At 37.2% G+C, this 25,187-nt stretch overlaps 1 protein-coding gene across 7 annotated transcripts in view; it reads right to left on the bottom strand.

The window, feature by feature from the left end:
* Window positions 1–25,187, bottom strand: part of LOC124412998 (protein groucho) — a 54,374-nt gene that overhangs the window by 11,918 nt on the left and 17,269 nt on the right. For 2 of the 7 annotated variants that reach the window (XM_046893269.1, XM_046893275.1), the window contains exons 2-8: window positions 17,646–17,755; window positions 17,412–17,475; window positions 13,902–13,949; window positions 8,849–8,911; window positions 8,688–8,774; window positions 7,962–7,994; window positions 5,973–6,329 (exon numbers count right to left, since the gene is read on the bottom strand). In XM_046893269.1, the coding sequence (XP_046749225.1) occupies window positions 5,973–6,329; window positions 7,962–7,994; window positions 8,688–8,774; window positions 8,849–8,911; window positions 13,902–13,949; window positions 17,412–17,475; window positions 17,646–17,755 (762 nt within the window). The remainder of the gene's footprint in view (window positions 1–5,972; window positions 6,330–7,961; window positions 7,995–8,687; window positions 8,775–8,848; window positions 8,912–13,901; window positions 13,950–17,411; window positions 17,476–17,645; window positions 17,756–25,187) is intronic. The other 5 variants (XM_046893271.1, XM_046893270.1, XM_046893272.1 and 2 more) reach the window with 5 other exon arrangements.

The following is a 25,187-nucleotide window of genomic DNA, read 5'->3' as shown; positions in this document are numbered from 1 at the left end:
TGATTAATCATGCTATAGTATTACACATATCAATGCGAAATGAAGTGCCGCAATTGATTCAAATTATAAACTACTTTTCAATACACCGCAACGAAGTTAGACCGAATTATGCACAAACAATGTGAACCACGTGATCATTAGTTTGATAATTAAAAAGCGAATTAAAAATCCGGGTACATAAGTTTCGAACATGAGTACATAATCCAATTATCAAAAAAAGAAGCTTGTCTAATTGAGAAAGCCTGTAGCCGATTCTAACTGGCCGATCGACAAGAGGATTAATTTTCTTTCGTGTGGAAAAACGCCTTCCTCTACAGCCCCGTGAATAGCCTTATAACGAGAGACAAAAATCATGAATGTTTGAGCATACCTAGTTCCAAAAAAAAAAAAAAAACGAGACAATAAATAATGACCAGGTAAACCTGAAATTATAATCGTTATTGCAAGATTGCAGGTGGCTGGGATATAACAATGAATAAATTGGCAAATCAAGATTGTTGATCGTCGAGGTGAAACAAAAGCAATAGATTGACAGTGCGTGAAAGACAAACGTGAAAATTGTACGAGTCCGGTTCCAAAATGTATATGATCAATATTAACGATGTTTAAACTGTATACAATTTATAATACCGTTACAGATTCACTCCAGCGGAGCGAAATTATTCCAAACGCGATATATCTCCGCAAAGGATGCATATATATATATATATATACACACACACACAAAAGCTCTTGTGGAAAAGGCTAGTGAGAGAAAAAAAAAAAAGTGGGAAAAGAAGAAAGAAAAATAGAAATAAACGCGAAAACGCCTATCGATTTGTCGCCCTGCACGGTTATATATATATATATATATATATATATATATATATATATATATATATCTAACTCGCGGATAACCGCTTTTTATCTTACTTATCTAATCTGGAACAATAAAGCGAATCGACCGCTGGCTTCTGCACAACCACCACCAGGCCTGTGACTGCACACTCAACGGCGTCATTTTTATCGAGTTATTAAACAATATAGAAGTTTACAAGCCGTACACATCGCCATTATAAGAAAACTGGAATATATGCAAGTATACACATGCATATACATAGCATAACTATATATAATACACACACGTATACAGAAAAACACCAACAAAAGTATCGATCATCTGTACATAAGGCAGGGCGGAGTGGGAGTGGGAGGGGGGGGGGAGGGGGAGGGGGGGGGGCGTACTTTTTAATCCCACAGTGCTTATATAAATACAGGTTTGTTCGATCAACGGGGCGTTTTTATTCTTTTCTTTTTAGCTCCATCTTTCTCCCTCGATCCCTCCCTCTACCTCTCTCTCTTACTCTCTCTCTCTCTCTCTATCTATCTTTCCACCTCTTCGCAAGATCTCAACGCGGTAATTGTTACGAAACGAGCTTCTTCTCACCGTAACCTGCATCTTGATTTGAGTCTCCGGTATAATCACCGGTTGAATATATGATCACGACGAAGTTTGCAAATCAATTATTATTATTATTTCTCTCTTTGTTTACTTTTGTTTTTATTTTATTTTGTTTTTTCATGCCGCTCCAAATTTTCAAATAACAATTTTCCCTGTGTATATTTATATATGCTTCCTTGTTGAAACGACGATTAGATATGATTATACTTTTCTTGTTTCGATCAGATGTTCATGTTGATGTGTCCATTAATTTTTCGGTGTCGTTTTATTCTAAAGTCCGAATTAAATGTTGAATATCGACCGGCAACTGGAGATATATTATGAATAAATCTATTTATCGGACCAAATCTTTGCCAAATTTCGCTTTCTCCGTTCGTCTTTCCCTTTTTTCTTCTCGATCTCGTTAGGTATAAACACGTATCTTTTCCACATTTCTTCTCCCTTCGTTTCCTCGAAATATTTTTAAATAAGCCAACTTTCTGCATTTATCTTTACACCTCTTATACTTATATAATCCTCTTATCTATAAAAAAAACAAAAAGTTTATTTACCATCAAAATACAGATAGAAAAATATACCTGCAGTGTGCTTGAATTAAAAGAAAAACGTTACGATATCGACAACAGCAAGAAATCCGTCCAACCAAATCATCGCACGTATTATATCAATACCATATTAAGTAAAATTTAAACCGATTCAACCATATCAATTAAGTAGCAGCAGAAAAATGCGTTAATACAAGTATAAAAAAGTACTTCAAACCTCGGTTCAGCCAACAAATCTGTCGATGCCAAAAAAAGCAGAAGCTTTCGATACATAACATTATGCATTATAAACACACACGCAAGCATTTCTGTAGCTGCAACGGATGATGAACGCAGAACATCCGATGGACAGTGACGAGCGGTAGGTAGGAAGATAGGAAGGTAGGTAGGTAGGTGGTAGGTCGGGAAAAATAAACTCAAACCATTCCCGAGCACTATTCTCTGCTCTGGCTATCTCTTTCTTTCTTTCTTTCTCTCTCTCTCTCTCTCTCTCTCTGCCTCATCCCATCTCTGAATCCTGGAGTACAACCCACCCACCCACCCACCCATCCAGCCTCCACCATTCCGCCCCCGCGAAGCTCGGCCAAATAAATTACACCGCCTCGTGACGCGAAAAAATCCAACGAGTTCGGAGAGAAGGTTGGGCGGCTAGTAGGGCGGGGAGGGCGGAACCGCTCGTCGGAGGAAACGCAGAGAGAGAGAAAGGGGGAGAGAGAGAGAGAGAGAAAGAGAGAACGGGTAAAAAAAAGAGGAAATAAAAGAGTAAAAAGAGACGCGAGAGAGGAGAGAAGAGAGAGAGAGAGAAAAGGGAGTGGTGAGGAGCGAGAGCCGAAAGCCGGCGAGGAGGTGGAGGTGGTGGCACGGCGGTGGTTCGCTTTAATTGGTTTGACGTGGTCAGATGAAAAATTCAACCGACCTATCCTCCTCCCGGCCAGCATGAGTATCCACGAATATAGCCTACCAACTCAGTCAGCGCTGCAGCTGTATATATACGTATGTATAAAAAACGTGCCGCTGCAGAGGGTTGGAAAAAAATCATGGTTTCGGAAAAACGCGTTTTAATGCCATACGAGCGGGCGAAACGCGGAACGATACTCGACCGAAGGATTCTCTTGTAACCCCCGAGAGTTAATAATGAAAGAGTTACGAAATCAAGCGTGCACGGGACGACGTTGTTGTTATTTAACGTTATCACGTTATTATCAAAGTAGTATTTCCGCTAACGCTGGACTTGGTATTGCAGCTTGATAAGAAGCTGCACGAACGCATCTGCACCTTTCATCTTTCATCTTGCACTTTATTATATATATATATATATATATATATATATATATATATATATATATATATATATATATATGCATCTCGAGAAGACTTTGAGCTTGCGAGACGTCTCGCACTGTTGATTAATGTCAGAGCTAGCTGAACGGACATCCCTTATACTTGGAAAGGTTGGAAGCAGACATGCCCACCACGCTTCGCGCCCACCTCCCTTGTTTCCTTGTTTCCTTCTTCCTCCAACCCTCCGCTACGTACAGCCTCCGACTTCATCGCGCACCGGGGGAAAAGGGTTGGTTTCACTACCGCCTCAAGATCAAGGTACGGGACACGAGAGAACTCATTTCCGGTAACCTGCATTTCCCGGTTTAATCCTAAGCTTCGTTCGAACGATTCTGTATGAAACCGGTGAACTGAAACTACTCTATACACCCTGTGTACCACCTATAGGGGTTAATTCCGTCATCGCGTCTTTCTCACCGAGTGAATTTCTGTACATATTTACAGCGTACAGATATAATAAAATATCAAATCATTATATGAAAAGTTCAGTAAACTTCATTTATCTTCATCGCTACGGTTTTTGTTTTTATCACACATTTCAATTAGTCTTCTCTTTTTTGTATTGCCGACGTTAAGTAAGAAAAGAGAAAGAAAGAGAAAGAGTGAAAAAAAAAAAACAAAAAAAAAAACAATCAGTATTACTTCATACGCAGAAAGTTTCAACCACAAAAACAATCGATTCCTAAGGATTTCCTATCTCGGCGCGATGCGAAGTTTTCATCTCCCAAGTTTAATTTGACTCAAAAAAAAAAAAAAAAAAAAAGAGAAGAAGGGGAAAAAATCAGGGACGAAAACTAAAGAATACTCAGGGAGGGAAGGGTAAAAAAAAAATACTAAAAAAAAAAGTACACCTCCAGATCCCACGAACTCGTCGACGCGTGTCTGGCATTTACAAAGATAAAACAACCACACGTGTCTAACTGATCGTGAGCCTAACTCGATTACAGACGATCTTCCAGCCCGGGACATATAAACATATATATATATATATATATATATGTGTGTGTGTGTGTGTGTGTGCTTGTGTATTTCTACATATATACCTAAACCTTAGCTGGAGGACTTCGAGACGATCCGCTGTTGTCTAGAATTCAACTGTAGGTACAGGGGACCGATAATACGTGATTCAAAAGAAAAGACTAGAAGGTCGAAAGTTCAGCTATACATATACCAAATGTGGATGTTAAGTGAGTATACACCCATGTATTATTATTATCAAATTTACGGTTCGTGTTTGCAAATATGTACATCTGACGCAAGAAATAACTGTTAAAAGGTTTTCCGGTGTACCACGGAACATGACTTGACCGTAAATTGATTTAGAATATTTTCCCAAACCGTTAAGTACAATAATTATTCAAGTCTTCATCGCTTTTAATGATAATTCGTCGTTTCGTTATTATTAAACAATTTCACAAAACACGCGCTTCGGCCGTTACATCCGCATCCACATCCATATATATGAAGATGAAACTGTATAGAAAACAGTGAAAAAAAAAAAAAAAAAACACCGACTCAACGAAATATGAATATATAAATAGATAAATAAATTTAAAAAAAATAAATAAGTAAATGAATAAACGAAGCAGTAATCGTAAAAGTAATCCAATTTAAACCCGGTCTGCGAACGCGATTCTCCACCTACACGCGATGTTTTAATTATTGTATAAACTTTGTGTCCGGTGCTCTTGGTGACGAGGAGACGGTAAAGGCGTGTGTGGTAGAAGAGGACGAAAAGCTGGACGAGTCGTGGGGTTGGCAAACTACGCATAGGAGGGTATTGCGAAAAGGTTGGAAAAATTTATATAGGTACACGTAGACGTCAAAGAATTTTCTTTTATTTTTTCCACATTCATTGTCTCATCTTTTTTCGCTCCATCCCCCTTTTTCTCTATTTTCTTTTCTTTTTATTATTATTTTTTTCTTTTTTTTTGCAAAGAAAATGTTATTCGTTTCTTTTCATGCATCCTTCAATTTAACCAGAAACGAGTTTCAAACTACGTTTACCCCCCCCGCCATTTTCAAAGTTATACACGCATCGTCACACGTTTACATATATATATATATATATATATATTGTATATATAACATAAACGTATACACCTATGCACGTAACGCATGCTGCAAACATGCATCCGACAACGGCGTGCACAACCCGAGGCTTTTGTTTGTTGCATCGACGAAACGACCGTACATCATTGCCGGTGGTTAAACAATTGCCAACTTCCGGTCGGTCAGTGTTAACTCTGAAAATTCAACGCTGATGCAGCGACGGTTCTACGGCCACGTTGGTTGGTCGGTTAGGGTACGGTTCGAAACCACCCGCGGCCCTCTTCGTAACGACAAACGATAACGAGCATATTGTACATATATATATACATACATACATAACAGACGTGTTTTTTAAACCGTCCAATTTTATCTTCTCCTTCAACCTTCGCAATTTTTTCGCCTTTTCATTTACACATTATCAATTTCAATGTTCCGTCGAATATCACGCAACATCGAATTTCATCGAAACACATATAATATCTCTGTATCACGTGAGAATTGTATCACACATTTCAAAAAAAAAAAAAAAACAAAAAAAAAAACACACACACACATAGAAAAAGAATCGTTCGATTCCATAAGTCGTAACTTACGTGGCCGAGTTTTTCCTCTTTCCTCCGTTTCGGTTCACCGCTCTCGATGTCGGGTGTTCGGCTGCGAAATTTTTCACCCGGTGAAACCGATCGTCTCAACCGTTCGTCCGGTATTGGAATCGGTTTCCGGTCTTCGGGCGTCTCGGCGGCGTTTCTGTGCTGAAGATCCGCCGGCTTGAGGAGAGCCTGTGCCTGGGCGGCGGCGGCCGCGGCTGCACCGGGATGCGGGGGTGGTGCCAGGTGGGGTGGGACACCCCCAGCCGCCGCCGCCGCCGCCCCCGCAAACCCCAGTAAGCCCGCGGGGGGCAATCCACCCACGACGGCCCCGTGGGTCAGCTGCTGAGCGTGAATCTGTTGCTGAATAACAAAAAGGACGTACGAATCTCCCTTAATTTCCACACACACAAATATTATATTATATATATGCATATATATATATATTAGGGTGGCGCAAAAAAACAGACTATTTTTTTTTATGAGTCTCGTGTGACAAAATGTTAGTTTTTGATGTTTTAAGAGCCCACTCCAAAGGAGAGTTCAAAAAAAATTTGTAAGAGATCACTTCACATTTTTTAAAACGTCAGAAATCGTCAAAAATCGATTTTTTTTTTTTCAAATTTTTTTTTCCGTTACGGTATAATTTTACAGACAAAAAAAAAATAAGTTTCCGAAAGTTTCAGTTCAAAATTTGAATTTCGAAAGGTCGCTCATAATTTTTTTTTTTCAATTTTTTGGTGCATTTCTTTAGATCTTTTCAAGCGACCTTTTAATATTCATATTAAAATTTCATAAATTTTTTTTCTTTTATTTAGTAAGAAAGAATCGATAACAATACACCACGACATGAATTAAAAATCAAACAAAATACTGAAAAAGACAATTTTTTTAATTTAATTTGTTGACGATTTTTAACATTTTAAAAAATTTGGAGCTACCTCTTAAAATTTTTTTTTTTGAGCTGTCCTTTGGAGTGGGCTTTTAAAACATCAGAAACTAACATTTTGTCACACGTGACTCAAAACAAAAAAAATTGTCTGGTTTTTTGCGCCGCCCTAATATATATATATATATAACAACAAGTTTTTTTACGCTCATTTATACTCTTACCATGTATATATATGTATCTATTACCTTTAATTATACTCTCGAGAATGATTATAGAAAAATTGCAATATTTTCTACAAAATTTACAAGAAAAACAATAACGTTTATCAACGGGGTATAAAAAATAATGATTTGATTTTGGTCATTGACAAAACTTTAGGTTATATATATGTTATATGATATAATGAGGGTATAAAATTGGCCAGATTCTGAGCGTACTTAGTTAGCGATAATTCCTTTCATATTTTCATTGAATTTTCCAAGGGATTGTTTCGTTTCTGTTCTTCGTTATAATTCTAGTGCCTGCTTACCCAACGATATAATATAACTATTATCTGCCTGTATATTCTACTTTATACCTTCTTACGCCAAGTGCCGATGCTTGACAGATATTAAATTACTTTTATAACCAGACCGCCACGTGCGAGAATTTGCCCGTTATGCGAACTTTCATTTGAACGAAAATTTTAAACACGTCAACCAAATTCCATCGTTAAGGGAAATTCTAAAAAACACTTGCAGCCCGATCGAAGCAACTGATTACGATACTTCGTATGTATACGTATATGTGAAGATCGTAAAGGAGAATATAAAAACGTCACAAAAGAAATTCAATACACGCTTATATTACCTGCACCTAGATATTTTCACAAGTAATTCAATTCCCAGAAATTATAACCTTTTGAATAACGATCCGTGATATAAGGTGAGACAATTTTTTACCTTTTTATTCCTTCCTCAACATATTTCCAATATCTTATTCTAATTACGTGAATGAAAAACACGAATTTTTTAGCCATGTTAACAATAACCGCAAATACGTGAAAAAAACTAATATTTATATATAATGTATATGAGACAAAAGATTCGCTCACGAGGACTCACCAATAATTGCTGTAATCCTTGCTGATGTTGTTGCTGAAATATATCGAGAAAGAAAATATCCATATTAATACAATACAACTGATATGAAACATTAATTATCGATTTAAACAAAGGGTTACAAACTAAGTAGGTCAAAATGATTTATAAACAGACCAACTATCACACGCCGATAAAGATGTTTTTTTTTTTTTTCGTCAACAGTAAAAAGCTGTACTTGATTAAACAATAAAATGTGTATACGTAAACTCGATGCTGATAAAACGTACGCTGCAACTTGCAGGCGATTTGAAGACGAAAATTGAATCTCGATTCACGAAAAAAAAAAAAAAAAAAAAAAAAAAAAATATGCACATAGGTGTATTAAATTTGTAAAAATTCATTAGACAAGATAAGAAAGTGTAGAGAAACGTGAATAAAGAAAAGAGATAAAAAAGGCTGCAGAGAGTAGCCAGAAAAGTTCCAGAAAAGTGTAAAATATGATATTACATGTGCACACTTATGTTTATAATATCAGTGAAATAAAACACGAGGTATTTCGAGAAAGTACATGTGTGGATGAAAATAACACTACAGGGAGCTATAAGACTTTGATAAACTTTCATCAAGTTATAATAACGGTTAGATAGAGTCCCCGGCGACATGTGTACATAACTGTATATGGTATATGGTATATGGTATGTGTGTGTGTGTGTGTGTGTGTGTGTTTGTATATGCTTTTAAACTTACCCCAATAATGGCGTTGAGCTCGGTCATCGTAACTTGCTTTGCCCGTTCAACGGCGTTGGCCACTTGCTGTTGGTGCTGTAACCCGTGCTATCATTATCGTGTTGTTATCTCAATTTGATTGTAAAACGTTTTTATCAATCGGAAGAAAGTACAAGACTCACCTCTTGTGCGAGGAACGGAAGGACTTGGGCAATTATCGCGTTCAACCGCTTTGCAATCTCCGTCTGCAATCAAATTCACATTAATTTATACAAAACCCATTTCAACCGATCCACATAATATATTTCATTAACGTATTTCGTGCATCATGTTAAAACACGTATTTTCCTGTAAAATATTCAATTTACACAAAGCAAAGACACAAATGATAATACAATATATATTATATTCATTGCATAGTTTTCATTATATATATATATAACAATGGAAATAACCTCACGATGCACAATTAAATACTGCTGAAAAACTTTTGCACAAAATTGAGAATATATAATTTCAAATTTTTATCGGAAACCGATATTAGCGTTAAATTTGATGCAATTACTTTTACATATTCGTCTGAAATCATGCCAAATTATGTAAAAAAAAAATTATTTCTGAGCGATTTCAGTAAATAAGTACAATCTCAAACACAACACTGTGCAGGTTACTGTGAGTAAGAACAAAAAAAAAAATAATAGAAAGAAAAAATCATTTACCCTATCCGCCAAGAATCATACATTACTCTGTAAAACAAAAAATCGATGTTTATCTAAATTTCCAGGTTGTAAAAGTATTCCCTAATCCCTTCCTCATTTGACGCGATTGCTACTACTTATTTCTCTAATCTTGATTATACTGGACACGCGTGACGACGATCTTGATTAAACCACGATCGATCATTACGATGCCCATTATTATAGTTACACAGCTTGCAGGTATACGACGAAACAACTTCTAATAAAAATAAGAGTAAAACCAAACACTCTACGCAATAAGAGAAAATTTATATAAATCTATAGGTATCTATCAATTTAGTTGCCGACGTGCAAGAGGGTTTCGATAAAGAATTAGCTCAAATTGCACAAGTTTAGACGTGTCAACCCTACGTTACCACGAAATGACCCGGTTACTGTATTCCATGCATGTATGTATGCATGTATGCACGTATGTATAAGTAAACATTTCCGCACACTGCACACTGACCATGGTCAGTTGAGAGAGAGAGAGAGAGAGAATGAGTCGCGGATATAGAAGAGGAAATAGCGCGACGGGGAGTTTTCACGCAGGAACGCAACACTGAGATTAGCAGGGGGTAGGGGGTAAAAAAATCGATGTCATCGCCCGTAACTCCACTCTACACGGACCACCCCCGGTAGTGTGATGGTGGTGGTGGTGGTGGTGGTGGTGGTGGTGGTGGTGGTGGTGGTGGTGGTGGTGGTGGTGGTGGGTGGTAAAGGGGCTCCGACGCCCGCGGAGGAGCAAATAAAAGAATGCGACTACGCGTCACGGGTTTGAGCGAGCGAGGGAAAAGAGAAGAGAGAAGAGAGAAGAGAGCGAGAACGTGGGAGGAGGGAGGGGGGATGGAAAAAATAAAAAATAAAAATTGAAAGAGAGACACAACACAGCCAAATAAAGAGAGCGAGAGGAGAAAGAAGATAGAATGAGACAGGTAGCGGTAGAGACGGTCGTTATAGATATATACATATATATGTATGTATATATATATATATATATAGAGAGAGAGTGTGTACCATACATACATATATATACGGAGGCGAAGCGAAGGTGGATACAGGAATGGGGACGGGAGGGAAGGGAAGAGAAGAGAAGGGTTGGATGGAGGATGGGGGGAGGACGGCTGCTCGAGCAAAAAGGACCAGCGAGGGACGAGAGAACGATGGATTTTATATAATTGGTCAGCGTCCTGCCTGCGGAGCGCCTTGAATACGAATATAATACGTATGCGTGTAGGTATGTAGGCACATACATGTATGCGCGCATACCTAATGTCCTTATACACATAGCGCGCAATCTGGGCCTGAAATCTAATTGAGCTTTGGACATTTTTTAATTCTTTATATTACACATGCACGTTCGGTAGACAGTGCAGGATATGTGACGTATATATTGATTATACGATATCTAAGTATCTGGTATAGGTATATGTAGGTATATGTATGTATGTGCGATTACACGTACTACGTATAATAAAGCTATATATATATATGTATGTACGTATATTGTATATACATTATACGATTAAATCAAACGATTTTTAATACTTCGGCAAGCTGGTAGCCGTGGAATTACTAATTTTACGATGTTCAAGGTTCGAGTGTAATATCAACTATTGTAACACATACATATTTAGGCACTGAAATATAGGTCTGTATTATATATATATATATATACAATTAGCTTATTAATTCCTCTAGTATTTGTGCAATTATTTGTAATATCGTTATCGTATCGTATTGTTGGATTAAAAATGAAAAAAATGTGTACGTTAGAACGAAAATACAAGATAGGTGTAAATAATATATACGTGTAATATAAGAATTGGGATTAGACAAAGCACGCGTGTACCTACGCGAAAATATTTTCAATTGTATAATATATATATATATATATACAGTATCTACGATGGAAAAATCGTAATGAAAAAAGAAAGCGAAAAAATTTACGACCGATGCAAAAGAGATAGATGACCGATTTATCAGTAGGTATAAAGTGGGGTCTTTGTTATCTTGCCAGACTGGGGGCTGCGTATAATAACGACGACAAACGTGGGTCTCCGCGTATTACGAGTCTGCGGATATCCACCTTTGTATATATATATATATATATATATATACATATGTGTATATATAGGTATGTGCCAGCATATATAGGACACCTTACGAACAGGTACAATAAATAATAATTCATAGAGCTACGTATAAGGCGTGCAATACGTAGAAATACAATAGCATGATGTAGGGTGTGATATAAATAATAATTCGTGTGTGTGCGCGTGTGTTTGTGTGTGTTTCTGGGCGCGTAAAACGTATACTGAAGGAAGCACGAAGGCGGTTATTTTACGAGTCAAGTTAAACTCGAAACTGGGACATGGCCAACAAATTTGAGTTTAGCCAAAGCATAGACCACACAGGCATCGTCGTCGTGGTCGTCGTCGTCGTCGTCGTCGTAATCATAATCGTCACTGTATAGGTGTACAGGCTTTATAGAACGTGCGATGGTGAAGTGGTGGAAGCGCGGCGGCCGCAACACCGAGACTCGAAGGCTAGCTGCTGGACGGAATGAGAGGTGGGTGGAGAGGCGCGGGAATTGCAAGGGAGAAAAATGATAGAAAAGAAACCGCGGCGTGGAGTGAGAGGCAGAGAGAGAGAGAGAGCGAGAGAGAGGCAAGGGAGGAAGGGGAGAAAAATAAAGTAAAAAATGAAAGGAAAAAGAGAGAAATCTGACGGCAACGAAAGAGAGAAAAATACCGGAGTATAGAGTACTATGGCATATATGTATGGGGGGGGGTGGGAGGGAGGGAGGAAAGCGGAATAGAGGGTGGTTCCCGGTATACGTTGGCGTTGGCGGTGGTGGTAGTGGTGGTGGTAAAAAGGGTATAAAACGTAAAAAGACCTCGGGAGGTGCCGCAAGGGAAGATTGTTTTCATTCGAGGATTAAATTGAAAAGGATTATAGAAGTACCGAGTGTACCTATATATATAATATATACTTGTGTGCGTGTTTGTGTGTGTGGGTGTATAAAGCCGAGTCGCAGTCTCACTTCCGAAGTGCTCTGCACCTGTAATAACGTCTATGCTATACGTCGTTCGCGTACATATGATTAAAGAAAAAAACAAAAAAAAAAACAAAAAAAAAATTATACCATTAATGAAATTATTTACACGCCTCAACGATTATATGCCATTGAAATTTCGTAAAAATTCACATAACCGTGTTTAACGTTTCACCGCAAATTTTAAAATCATATAAGTGTATAGGTATAACGTATACAAGTATTTAAAAAATTATAAATGCAAAAATCGAAACCCATAAAAATAATTTCGCTCCTCACTAAATTTCTATGCAATTATTACTAAAGGACGAGCCGCGAAGAAGCGACGGCGAATAAGGGGAGGTGAGGGGAGCGGAGGATGGGGATGGGGATGGAGATCCCGCACCACCGCCCATTAGCCGACACCCCTAGAACAAGAGTGAGAAATGATCGCCACGTAATGAATATCAACGCGGTAGGGGGTTGCCCTAAGGGTGGCGGGGCGAAGGGTCTCGGGATGGACTCGCGGATATATCTACGTACATATACACAGACATATACCTACACTAGACCTTTATTTATATTTTTGTATGTATGTGAATTGTTAAAGTAATTAAAATAGTTCGCAACTTGGGGGAAGCAATGGCCTACGTACGTATAAGAATATACGTCATCGGTAGGGATTAAGTATCTATAAGGTGAGTTTAAATGTGTAAACTTACTTATTTATTAAGGGAGAAGAGAAATGAGAAGTTAGAAATGTGATATGTTTCAGGATTCTATAAAATTAAAGCACGCAGCAGGTAGAAAAAAAGATTAAATAAAATAATGTAAAAATTATAAAGATCGATCTATCAAGACTCGAGGTAGAGAGCGCTTGCTTCTCTTGGGAGGATCTTTTTTTCTACCAACCACTAACATTTTAGAGGGTAAGAGTGAAAAAATAAACTTCTTTTTGTCAAGCATCCTAATATATCTATATTAAACGACTACGAATTAACGACCAATAAAGTTTACAAGCAATGAAGAATACCGACAAGTGAGCCAAGACTTGAAACGGACGAGTTTGACGACCTTCCGCATGCAAAGTATATGGTTTACCCTACTTCGTCCAATTCGTTTTTGCCACATAAAGATAGGATGAACATTAAAGTGAAAAAAACAGCCTTACTCCGTATGCATGCAGGTGCAATTGTTAAAAAGTTGTGCATATTACTTCGTAAGGAAGTTTGTACAATTCCGGTAGAAAAGAAAAAAGAAAGAAATTCGTCATTTGTTTATCGGAGCGTTGTTATCGTTATCATCATTGATTTCAAGGAAGTTTAACGCGAGGCATGATTTCCGGTGGGCTGATCAGTCTCTCGCATTCACGAGTTACATACATACATGTATAAGTACTGTAAAATAATTTACTTTTCAAGGATGATGTGAAGATAAAGAAGCTACAGAAATCTACATTACCTGTTTATGCATCTCGACATTGAGCCCGTAGGACATCTCATAGTACTGCAACAGAAAGAAACGTTAAGATAGCGCAGCAATAAATCGTGTTGAAAGAGATAAACAAGTAAATACATATTATACATAAAAATATAAATTTGTATTTTGAGCGAGAATAACTAATTTAATAACGAATGACTAATTAAAACGATTCCGCCACAGGATCTCAAACTTCATGTTAGCGTGAGATTTTTTTCTTTACATTTATTTCATCTACTTGAAGAACCTGCACGAGTTTTACCGCGGATGCTGTTTATCGGTGACAAAATTCTCATTCCTATTTTAAGCATTATAACCTACAGTACAGGTACAGAATGAATGAATGAAAATTTGCAATTTAACACTGCGATAATCCGATGCCATCCAGCATTGAGCTAATATCTCCGGATCTCTATATATAATATAATTAAATATATTAATCACCGTCGTCGTAAAGTATGTCTCATGGACCAGAAGTCGACGACGCGACGTCTTGTTCCGTCAAAGCCAAGCGACGCGATGCAGAGTATATATATATATATATATATATATGTATATATATATGTATATGTATATGTAATACATACATCCGCACACACACATACATGAATGCATATAGATACCAGGATAGTGGACACGAAATCGATAACTGGAGCAACAGAAATACTCCAGTTTAATAATGCAGCTGATAACAACCGTCCCTCGAGGGTATTCGTATCGTTGGCTATATATAGGCTCGTGCATACCTTCGCCCATGCGATTCTATTGCTGTACTTATAGAGTATAGGGTGTGGTATGTACGCCGATTAACGCATTATTTCTTATTCATCTGTACAGGTTATTCTCGTTTCTTTGTACGCCTTTCTATCTTCTTTTTTTTCTCTCTTTCTCTTTCTCTTTCTTATACTTTTTCTTTCTACCATAACTTTAACATTTTCTCTTCTCGTGATTACATTATCGTTGAATTAATTACACGCGTTAGTATCTTCAATGACATTTTATAACTTGATATTATAATATGTTTATTTCAAATTTGAATTTACCTCAGTCGAAGAAAAATTAATTCATTTCATTCCAATTATCATATATATATATATATATTATAAATTGTATGAAAATGTTTAAACGTTATGAATAATTATAATCAATACGTACTATTACGATATTGTTGAAAAATGTGAGAAACAACTTTTTTGGCATTATTGAAGATAAGTTTTTTTTTTTTTTTTTTTGTGTGTTTAGACGGTAAATTTTTACCTGTTAATCAGTATCCTATGTGACAAGAAATGAAAACGTAAAAATCCTGTCACTGATGAAAACACGACACAATTTCGACGACCCTCGCTTTCTTTCCATTCTTCGAGATCCTCTATAGGTGTATAGATATGCTATTCGCTATGACCAAAGTTGAGAATTTCTTTCGCGCACACCAATTATGAACTGCGAATCTCGAGGGCTCCACGGAAAATGAATTGCTAAGTAATCTGCAAACTATTCAATACATAAGTGCCTAATTATTACGAAACTGCGCAACGATAATAATATAATCCTTCGGCAAATAGAGATTCGCCGGTTTTTATCGTCTATCCGCGAATGTTGAAATCACATTTACGACGCGCAATTTGTCCGATATAATTCCTTTACCATCAACAGATAATTGATTGAAGATCTATAACCGATTATAATAACCAGTTTCTAAAAACTTCCTTAAATCATTTCCAATTCTTTCTTCTTCATGGTTTAATATTTCTTTTTTTTTTCTTTTTTTCCTACAACTTTTTCATTTCTCATATTCTCCGTACATCAAATCAAATTGAAATAATCTCTATAACAAGAATATAAAAAAAAAAAAAAAATGAACGTCAAATTCACCGATATCGTACAAGAAACTCCAATGAATTTGTATTTCATTCGTTCAGGGTGGAAAAACTTTGAAATACTGAAAAAGTGAGTGAGCAAAAAAATTTCACGGATATGATTATAAATATTATATAGATCTATAATACGTGGTTACTTCTTTTTATATATATATACACACACATAGATACCCTAGTGTACATATATTTTATATATATATATATATATATATATTTACAATACACATACACATAGGTACAAATATTATACGATGGGAGGAAAATGTGGATAGCGCGATAATATAATAGCGTCGACGGTTGACAACAGTTTGCATCTCTCCTCTCCATTCCTCTCCGTCTATCCACCCCCCACCCACCACTCTCTCTCTCTCTCTCTCTCCCCGCGTTTACTTGGAGATATCGATTACCGGGTGAACCCCCCCCCCCCCCCCCACCCCGCCGTTCCCCGACAGAACGCCCCGACCCTTCCCCGTCCCCGTCCCCGTCCCCGTCCCCGACCCCGACCCCGACACCCTGGTAGTCCGCTCGCCTGGTGTGTCACGTCAGTGTAGCAGTTTACAGGGATGTACAGTCGGCGTGGGGGTGCGATGCCGCCTCGCGGAAATCTTTACTGCGCGACGCGTTGTTGTTGCCGAGGGTCGGGGGCGGGTTTCGCAAACAAATGACATACGCCCTAATATTTCATTTCGAGTATTCAATTTCCGTACATCCGTCCGTTCGTTCGTTCCTTCCCTCCCTCCCTTTCTCCCTCCCTCCCTCGTTCCTTCCTTCCTTCCTTTTCGCTGGTCCAGTCAATATATATATATATGTAGGATGTAGGTGGGCATGTATATTGTATATATCTAGTGTCTAAATTTTGTCGAGTGAAATGTCACTCTTTTGTTTTTTTGTTTTTTTTTTTGCAGTGAAAATCGAGCCAATCCGAAAGGAATGAAAAATTCTCCAAAGAAAATTTGAACCGTTCTCTAATTCTCGCAAGAAAAATTTCTCACTTCATTGACAGTCTCAAAATTCGACGTCGGACCTACATTTCTTTGTATAATATGATATGCATAAGTATGTATGAAGGTACTAGACGATGAGAATGTTTGTACCTTAATTCCATTGTCAACCAATTTTGAAACACAAGTATAGATGACTCTTTGCGTAAACCGAACCCGAGGAAAATGCGAATGAAAATTGTTTTCGATATAATGATCGGTATACGTATACGTGAAACTAAAGTTTGGATATGATTTATGATTTTACAACAGTTTTCTTTATTTATGTGAAACTATAATTACTCGATATCGTAGAAAACTTTTTTAACGCGTTGAAACCGACTCGAGATTATAAATGTCGATTAGGCATCGAAGAAACTCGTCGCTGTTATACGCAACGAAATTACGTTTGTTTTTAATATTTCAATTATGTATAATACAGGTATAATAATTGTCTGATTTATACAACTCGTAGAATAATGTGACAGGTGGCATTATATATAAATTATTATATAATCATAACAGGTTTATAAAGAAAAACTCGTAATCCGGGCAAAAAGATTTGTACATATATATGAAAAAGTCTTCACCGGCGAGAAAGCGCTCAAATAATTAGTAACAATTAAATAACTTACCACTACGTAATGCCTCTGCATTTCAGTCTTCTCATTAGCTAGCTTTTCGCACTCCAACTTCAGCCTGAAAAATGAAGAATTGTAGAAAAGTGAGAATCGTCAGAAAAAAAAAAATACGTGGGTACGAGCAGAAGAGATAATCGTTGTCGTAGGTGTAGTGGACATAGGAAGAGTAAAAGTATCGAGAATACAAGAGATCATAATTATACAGAAAATAGACGGAAATCAACTCACGAATGATACTGTTGCTGAATAAAACTGAATTCTTCTTTGATTCTCTCGCAGGTGTCGGCGACAGTAAATTTCAGCCCACCGGCAGCCCCCGCTGCACTTCCACCGCCACCCTGGAAAAAAAAGAGAATAAATTTAAAATTCACATTCATTTTATACGACCATTTCACACAAGTTGGAAATAATGAAAAAAAAAAAAGAAAAAAAAAAGACGACCCGATTCTTTATCCCCGAACGAAAAAACTATGTTTTGCTTTTGACATTTCGTTATTAATGAATTATTATTCAATTTTTTTTTATTATTATTATTTTTTTTTTTAACCATTTTCTTTTCATATAACGTAAAACAAAAGGTACGCTGTTCAACAATTTCGCTCGAGCTGACGAACCAGAAATGAAATGGGAAGAAAAAAAAACCCATTTTATCGTAGATTGAGAATTGAAAAATCGTCACCGTTTTTTTTTTTCTTTTCACTTGACAAGGAAAATTCTGAATAATGTATTCAGTTCAGAACTGCTCGATCCGAAGAGCGGCGACGAAAATCCAACGTTATTAGCGAGTAACGTTCCGCGCATATAATATTACTGCAAAAAGTCATAGAGTTATCTATAATTTTTATGACACGTTATTATATAATATCACGTCGGTTTTTTTTTTTTTTTTTTTTTTTTTTTTTTTTTTTTTTTTTTTTAGCACAAAGTGCATATATACATATTAATGAAGATAATGTATCTATATATAGATGTGTACAACATGGCTGGAATCATTGCCATTCCTCAAATGTTGTAGTAAATCGTTATTATAAAACTAATCGTGCCGGATGTCGTCGTTTCACGTTGCGACTCTTGCGAACGAATGCCAGGCTACTGAATACGTGTAAATACGAATATTGATCATGAAATAAAATAAAAATGTTTGGATAAAAAATTAACACCCTTGCTCCATACATATTTGTTTTCAAACTTGGGCGCCACTCAAATTATTAACAAATACGCTAAAGCTGTGATTTGGATAGAGAAAATAATTTCTCAAGGATATCGCGTCAATCCACCTACAATAATTGCATGTAGGTTAAAGTTTGACGGATTAAATTTCCAGCCAAGCTAATAAAAGAACTTTATTCAAAAAAACTTGTAAAGGTATAAAATTATTATATGGTAGAGGTAGAATATTATCGAATTTAATTTATACCTTCGGATACTTTTTATCCGATTAGGTACTGTAATATTGTATTGCGCATTTCCACGGTGTTACAAACAGTCGTTTCAACTCGAAGATAATTGGTTCGTTATTACATCACGATAAGAAAAGTACGGTTTGCGGTAATATGGTTAACCGATTGTGATAAAGACTCTCCGCACACCTCGTTAGTCGTGAAATTCTGTCGAGTGTACGGTGCGGTTAGCTGCTCTATAGGTTACAACAAGAGAGAAAAGTTTCTGTAGTTGAAGGTTTCAATCATCTCCGACCGAGTAGAAACGAAACATGATTAATCCGCGAAAAGGCTCGACGGTTAGAAAATTTTCTGACTTTGTTCTCTGTAGTAAGTAAGTAAATATAATATATATATATATATATATATATAAGTTTTCACCAGTTGTTAACAAAGAACCAATTTCGAATCCAATACGCAGTCAGTAATCACGTCACGTAAAAGGTAAAAACGTGTAGGTACATAACAGCGATTTGTTTCATTGACACGTGACGAATCATCGGCAATCGTGACAACAATTCAATAATCTTAATTAGCGGTAACGAAACTTCGATGTTCTTCATTAACCATTCTGAAATTGTACCGATAACGTAGTAGAACGAGTGACTATAGCAAGCTTTAGAATTTTGTAAATCAATATTTAAAAATTAAACAACATCATCATCAATTCTGTATAGAAATATGTATATAAAATCCTAAAAAAATTCAAACTCTATTTTTCATCCCAAAGTTGAGAAACCCTGAACTGCAGCACACACACACACACACACACACACACACACACACACACACACACACACACACCACAGGGGTTAAAGTTAAGGATGACAAACGAACACAGAATGTAACAGAAAATGAAAAAAAACGCGCGGGAGAAAGAGGGATTAAAAAAGTTCAAAAAGAAGAGAAAAGAAAAAAAAAAACAACAAACAAACAAACAAAAAATAATAATAAACAAAGAGGGGGAAAAAAAGGATTGAAAAACGAGAGTGAGAGAAGTATAAGGGAACACCGGTGCATACAGAAAAGTCCCTTCTACAAAAGACTAGCGGAAGCCCAGGGAGAAGGAGAAAAAGGAGAAGGTGAAGAGGTGAGTGTAGTCGGCATACGGCATCATCTCTACCGTATATAAGAAGAGTTGGGGTTGAAGGCGTCCTTAATGAGACTCGCTCCACAAAACTTCCCTCCTTCATACACCGTCGTTTCCTCTTCCCCTTTTCACCCCCGTTTCCATCATCCTTCGTATTCCTCTCTTTTTCTCGCCCTCTCTCTCTCCCTCCGTCGTCTTCCACATCAATAAGACCCCGCCTCACCCCCCACGTCCACCCCGACATCATTTTCTCGCGCAGCCTCGCAAACGGTATATCAACAAATTATCACCCCACGGATCGTTTTAAGATAACAATTAAAACGTCACTGTTACTTATATAAAAAGACCTGCCCTATTCTGAATATACAAAAGCATCCAGATTCAATATGTTTATCGTCGCGTTCAAGATAAAGTGAAATTCACCGGGAAGCACACGATCATCGTCACGTTTCTTATTGTTAGTTCAATTATTATCACCGGTCATCTCGCAGAGATATTTAAACGAGTAAGCTGTTTAACAAAAACTTTTACTACCGCGAATCTGCTTTAACATATTCGCACAGATTAAAATTATTTGGAAAAAAAAAAAAAATTCTAATGGATTCCAAATAAAAAGTTGAGAAATTACGAAACACTGCTTACTCAACAATTTTTTAAGCAATCGATTTTCTCACCTACCGAACGTTCAAGATTAACGAAAAAAAAAGTACAAAGCTCTAACGCAACCGCGGTAACTTCTCCTCGAAGTTCGGAGGAGGTTAATTACATTATATTTTTACCCCCCCCCCCCCCCCCCCCCCCCCCCAATATATCAACCGAGCATTCATTGTGGAACTCCGTCACCTCCTTTTCAGACTCGCCGATCGTTCGGCAGATAACACCAGATACTGACGACGGTGGTCCACGTGTAATATTAGGTTTAAGGTTCGGCGGTACGACCTACCACGATGTACGATATGAATGTAGGTATTCAAAGCCGAGAAGCAGAGGCAAGTGATGATCACTGCACCTGATTTTTATCGAATTTGATATAAATTAATTTTTATATTTTAACCGCTTTTTGTTCTCAGATTTTTCATTTAGAAACCGAAGAGAATGATTTAGCCACTTGTTGAATTCGGTTCAGAGCGTCGACTGCTCTGTGCGGGGTTGATGGGACAGAAAATGGAGAGGCAGCAAGCAGGCTGATGGTGTACAGTCGTTCACTTGTTGCAATCATCAAAAGCTACGGCCAAAGTCATCGAACAGGTTGTTGCTGCCGTTGTTCAATCAATCAAACCTGTAGACCCGTTATTGGCGTTTTACGTTACATTATGCAGACCGTTTAATCAACAATCTACCATTCAACACTTTCGTCAAATTTCGATGTAATAAACTAGCGCGAATGATGTTGAAGTGTGCGTTTGTTGAGCTTTCGTCGATCCATCAGACTGTGCAACGACTCGAATGATTGAGTAGGTGTGTATACGTATATATATAAGGGTGGCGCAAAAAACGGACTATTTTTTTTTTTTGAGTCTCGTGTAACTAAATGTTAGTTTTTGATGTTTCAAGAGCCCACTCCAAAGGACAGCTCAAAAAAAAAAATTTTAAGAGGTCGCTCCAAATTTAAAAAAATGTCAAAAATTCGTTAAACTGGAGCAGAAACATTTACAATGAAACTTGATTTAGTTTCATTAAAAAAGTTTGAGCCAACATTTTACAACTGTAAATACCTCATCATTCCAAACTCTACGTAGACGTGTTACAGGTAGAAATAAATCAGTAAATAAATAAATAAATAAATGAATGAGAATTATAGTAAAAAGTTGAAAAATCATTAAGAAAAATTGTCCAATTCTCAATTGGACGGAAAGAATTCTTATACAAAGAATTTCTAATAAATATGTATAAGAGGGCTGTAAAGACCGAGTATTAAAGAATCCTCAAACTCAAGCTGTACGTATCCACTAGAAACAACACTTTAGTCATTCATTTACTCGCCAAATTTTTTCGAAATTCAATTCAAACATCAGGCAAATAAAAATTTACAAAAATCTGTATAAACATATATTTATATAATCGTGTGCGTTTGTCACACGTACGATGTAAACCCATATTTCCTACATCACACGGTGAACTTATTTCCTCCTCCAAGTATATCATCTATAACACAGCAACATATAGGTACACGAAGGTGTATATCAAAGTCGGAGGAGCTAGAGTCGTATAATGTAATCGCATCGTTCGATACGCCGCTCGGTATATATCCATATACACGTAGGTACATACATAAATATATATATATATATATATATATATATGTGGGGTACACGTGCGTATGTGTTTTGCGTATATCCACGTCCTAACAAATACCTGTATAATACGTATAATACATTTATACCGCAGTACATGTGCAGAGTGTATATGGTGTATTCCACGCCAACTGGACCAGTGTTAAGCCCCGACCATCTGAAAATCATTTCATATTTTGTTCTAACATTCTATTCGGTAATAACCACGACCTGATTTTTTTCAATTTTTTTAAATCAAACCATTTGTTTTTTATAAATATTCGAAGTAGATTGCGAATGCCCATTTTTGAAAATCTGAAAAAAATTCTCAAAAATCCAGTGAATGACGCAAAACATCCACCGTTAAGAAAAACGTGGACCAAATTTTGTTTCTATTTTCTTTCATCACCTAATTCCGAATTTTTTCAATTTATAAACCCAAAATTAACACATAATCAGTATAGTAGAATGTTAGAAAAAGATATGAAACGATTTTGAGATAGTCGGGATTAAACACTAGCCAAGTTGACATGGAATACCCCATTGCATACGTATACCTGCAGCCGCGCAGGTTTTCTCACTCGGAGCACAATGCGCACGATGCAAATGCACGCAACTGACGCGAGCGCTACACCATGATAGAAGTGTGTAAGGTGGGTGGTTCGTTACACGTACGTAGATAGACGAAGGGTCGGGTAATAGTAATAATAACAATAACAAGGCACGCATGTATGCATGATATATGTATACTTGTAGGATGTCACAATACAACTTCGAAACAATTCACTCGTGCTTCGCGTCACTATACATATAAATATGCGTCGTTATATATGCATAGCAGCGAATCAGCGATGATGATGATAATCGTTGCAGTTATTTATTTATATATATATGTATATATTTCATACCAGGGTTACAATTAAGGGTGGGAAAGATGAAAGATGAACGAAGAAAGAGGGTCAGACGGGGTGGGTGGGGTGATACGAATGGATAGATGAATCCGTGACGCAAAAGAGGCTTATAAATACTTGAGCGGAAACTTAAATCATTCAGTTCCAAATTTAACTCCATATACATACGAACCAGTGTCGAGGTATGCGTATAAACACGAAGGCATTATACGTACATACATACATACATACCTATACACGATATACCTATCAAACACACCCACATCTCAAATCTCGATTCATTTATTTCCCGAGTATTATATCTTAAACGTCATTGGCTCGGTCCCCGGCCAAATATATTACATACATGACATACCTACATACCTACGTATTTATGTGTCTGCACGTATACGTACAGCCGTTTACCTTTTCCGACGGACCCCACAGTAAACGTCGGGAGTTTCGGGAGTTTCGGAGGCGGAGGAGGAGGAGGAGGAGGAGGAATCGCGTAACGCCGCAAGAATGTACACACGACGACTTATACGTCCATATAAGATATATATATATACACATATATATATATATATATATATATATACACGTATATATAGGTGTAAGTCACCCGGGCGTATAGTAACGAATATAGCTATATAACTATCCGGCCCGGGGCATCGGCGGCGTTTCAACTCTCTTATCGATTGCCTGCGGAACCCGAATGTTTTCAACTAAAATATATCGGCTCCTCCTCGGAGGGTGCGGAGGGGTGTTCCACAGTTCAACCGTTACACTGTCACTGTGATACGGATTATAGACCTACAACCCATAACCTGGCCTGTCATCCACCCCCCAATCTTTCACCCCCATCTTCAGACCGGCGGCAAACCCTCGATTACCGCAAATTCATTCTCTGTCTGTCTATCTCTATCTCTCTTTTTCTCACTCAAGTCGCATCCGATGCGTAGTCTTCAATCATAGACTTTTAGACAATCACTCGAGTTTTGCATCGTACAATCAATTTCATTACACAGGTGTATTCAATTTTCACGAGTACGTACTAATTGATATTCTGCGCTACTGTACCGACAAACGTTGGGGGTGAAAGGAAGAAAAAGAAGAAAAAAAACGAAAAAACATTACCCGTAATATCCTACGTCTCTGTAATGATTTTCATTTTCAATAATCATTTCGAATTTGTCAAAATAATCGTATCAGGCGATACGGTGTTGAAATTTCATATAATTACAAATATGCGAAACGGGGTTTTTATTTTGCTTCAAATTCGCGGCACACGTTCAACAACGCGCTGGAACCAACTTGAGCCTTATCAATTTTCGACTATCCCTCGGGCCAAAAAAATTCCTCCAAAGTATGTTTTATTTGACGATTTAAACATGCAGTAATTCAACCACTGCACCACTCGACACGCACGCGATCGACGCCCCTCGATTTTTTATTTTTATTTTTTTTTTTCACGCTCAGTAGTACATAAATACATACGTAGGGGTACACCTACGTCCCAGATTTCCGATTCGTTCACCACCTCTTTCTTTTTTCTCTCCTCCTTTGTCGAAGCTCCATATTGGTGGGAGAGGAGCAGGAGGAGGAGGAGGAGGAGGAGGAGGAGGAGGCGGCTCCTCATATAATAACAACCTAAAACCAATCGACCGGATCATCTCGACGATGCGATTACTTTTCGAACTGAAAGACTTTTTCAACATCGTCCACAATGATCGCTAAACTAACGTACCTGCAATATCATTGCAGATAATATTTCTTTCTCTATTACCTTTAACATACGTACAATAAAAATCGTTCTATAACAGGCAAAACTATCTGGTATGTATAATAAATTTCTTCCCATTCCCCACATCGTGGTACATTGAGTAAATTGTTTCACGCAAATTTCGGTTAAATTTTATCAGCAAAACTGCCCTTCGAAGTAAATCTCTGTTGAATATTTACAATTACGTACTACAATATCATATGGTGTTCACATAATACGTTCACATATGTCATACAAATTGTCGCATAGGTTAACGTGCAAAGGAATGATAAGAAAAAAAAACTTTCTTTTCGTT

Source organism: Diprion similis, chromosome 12, assembly GCF_021155765.1.
Source record: "Diprion similis isolate iyDipSimi1 chromosome 12, iyDipSimi1.1, whole genome shotgun sequence".
Taxonomy (NCBI): Eukaryota; Metazoa; Arthropoda; class Insecta; order Hymenoptera; family Diprionidae; genus Diprion; species Diprion similis.
The sequence above is the reverse complement of the archived record's forward strand: the minus strand, read 5'-3'. Positions and strand labels throughout refer to the sequence as shown.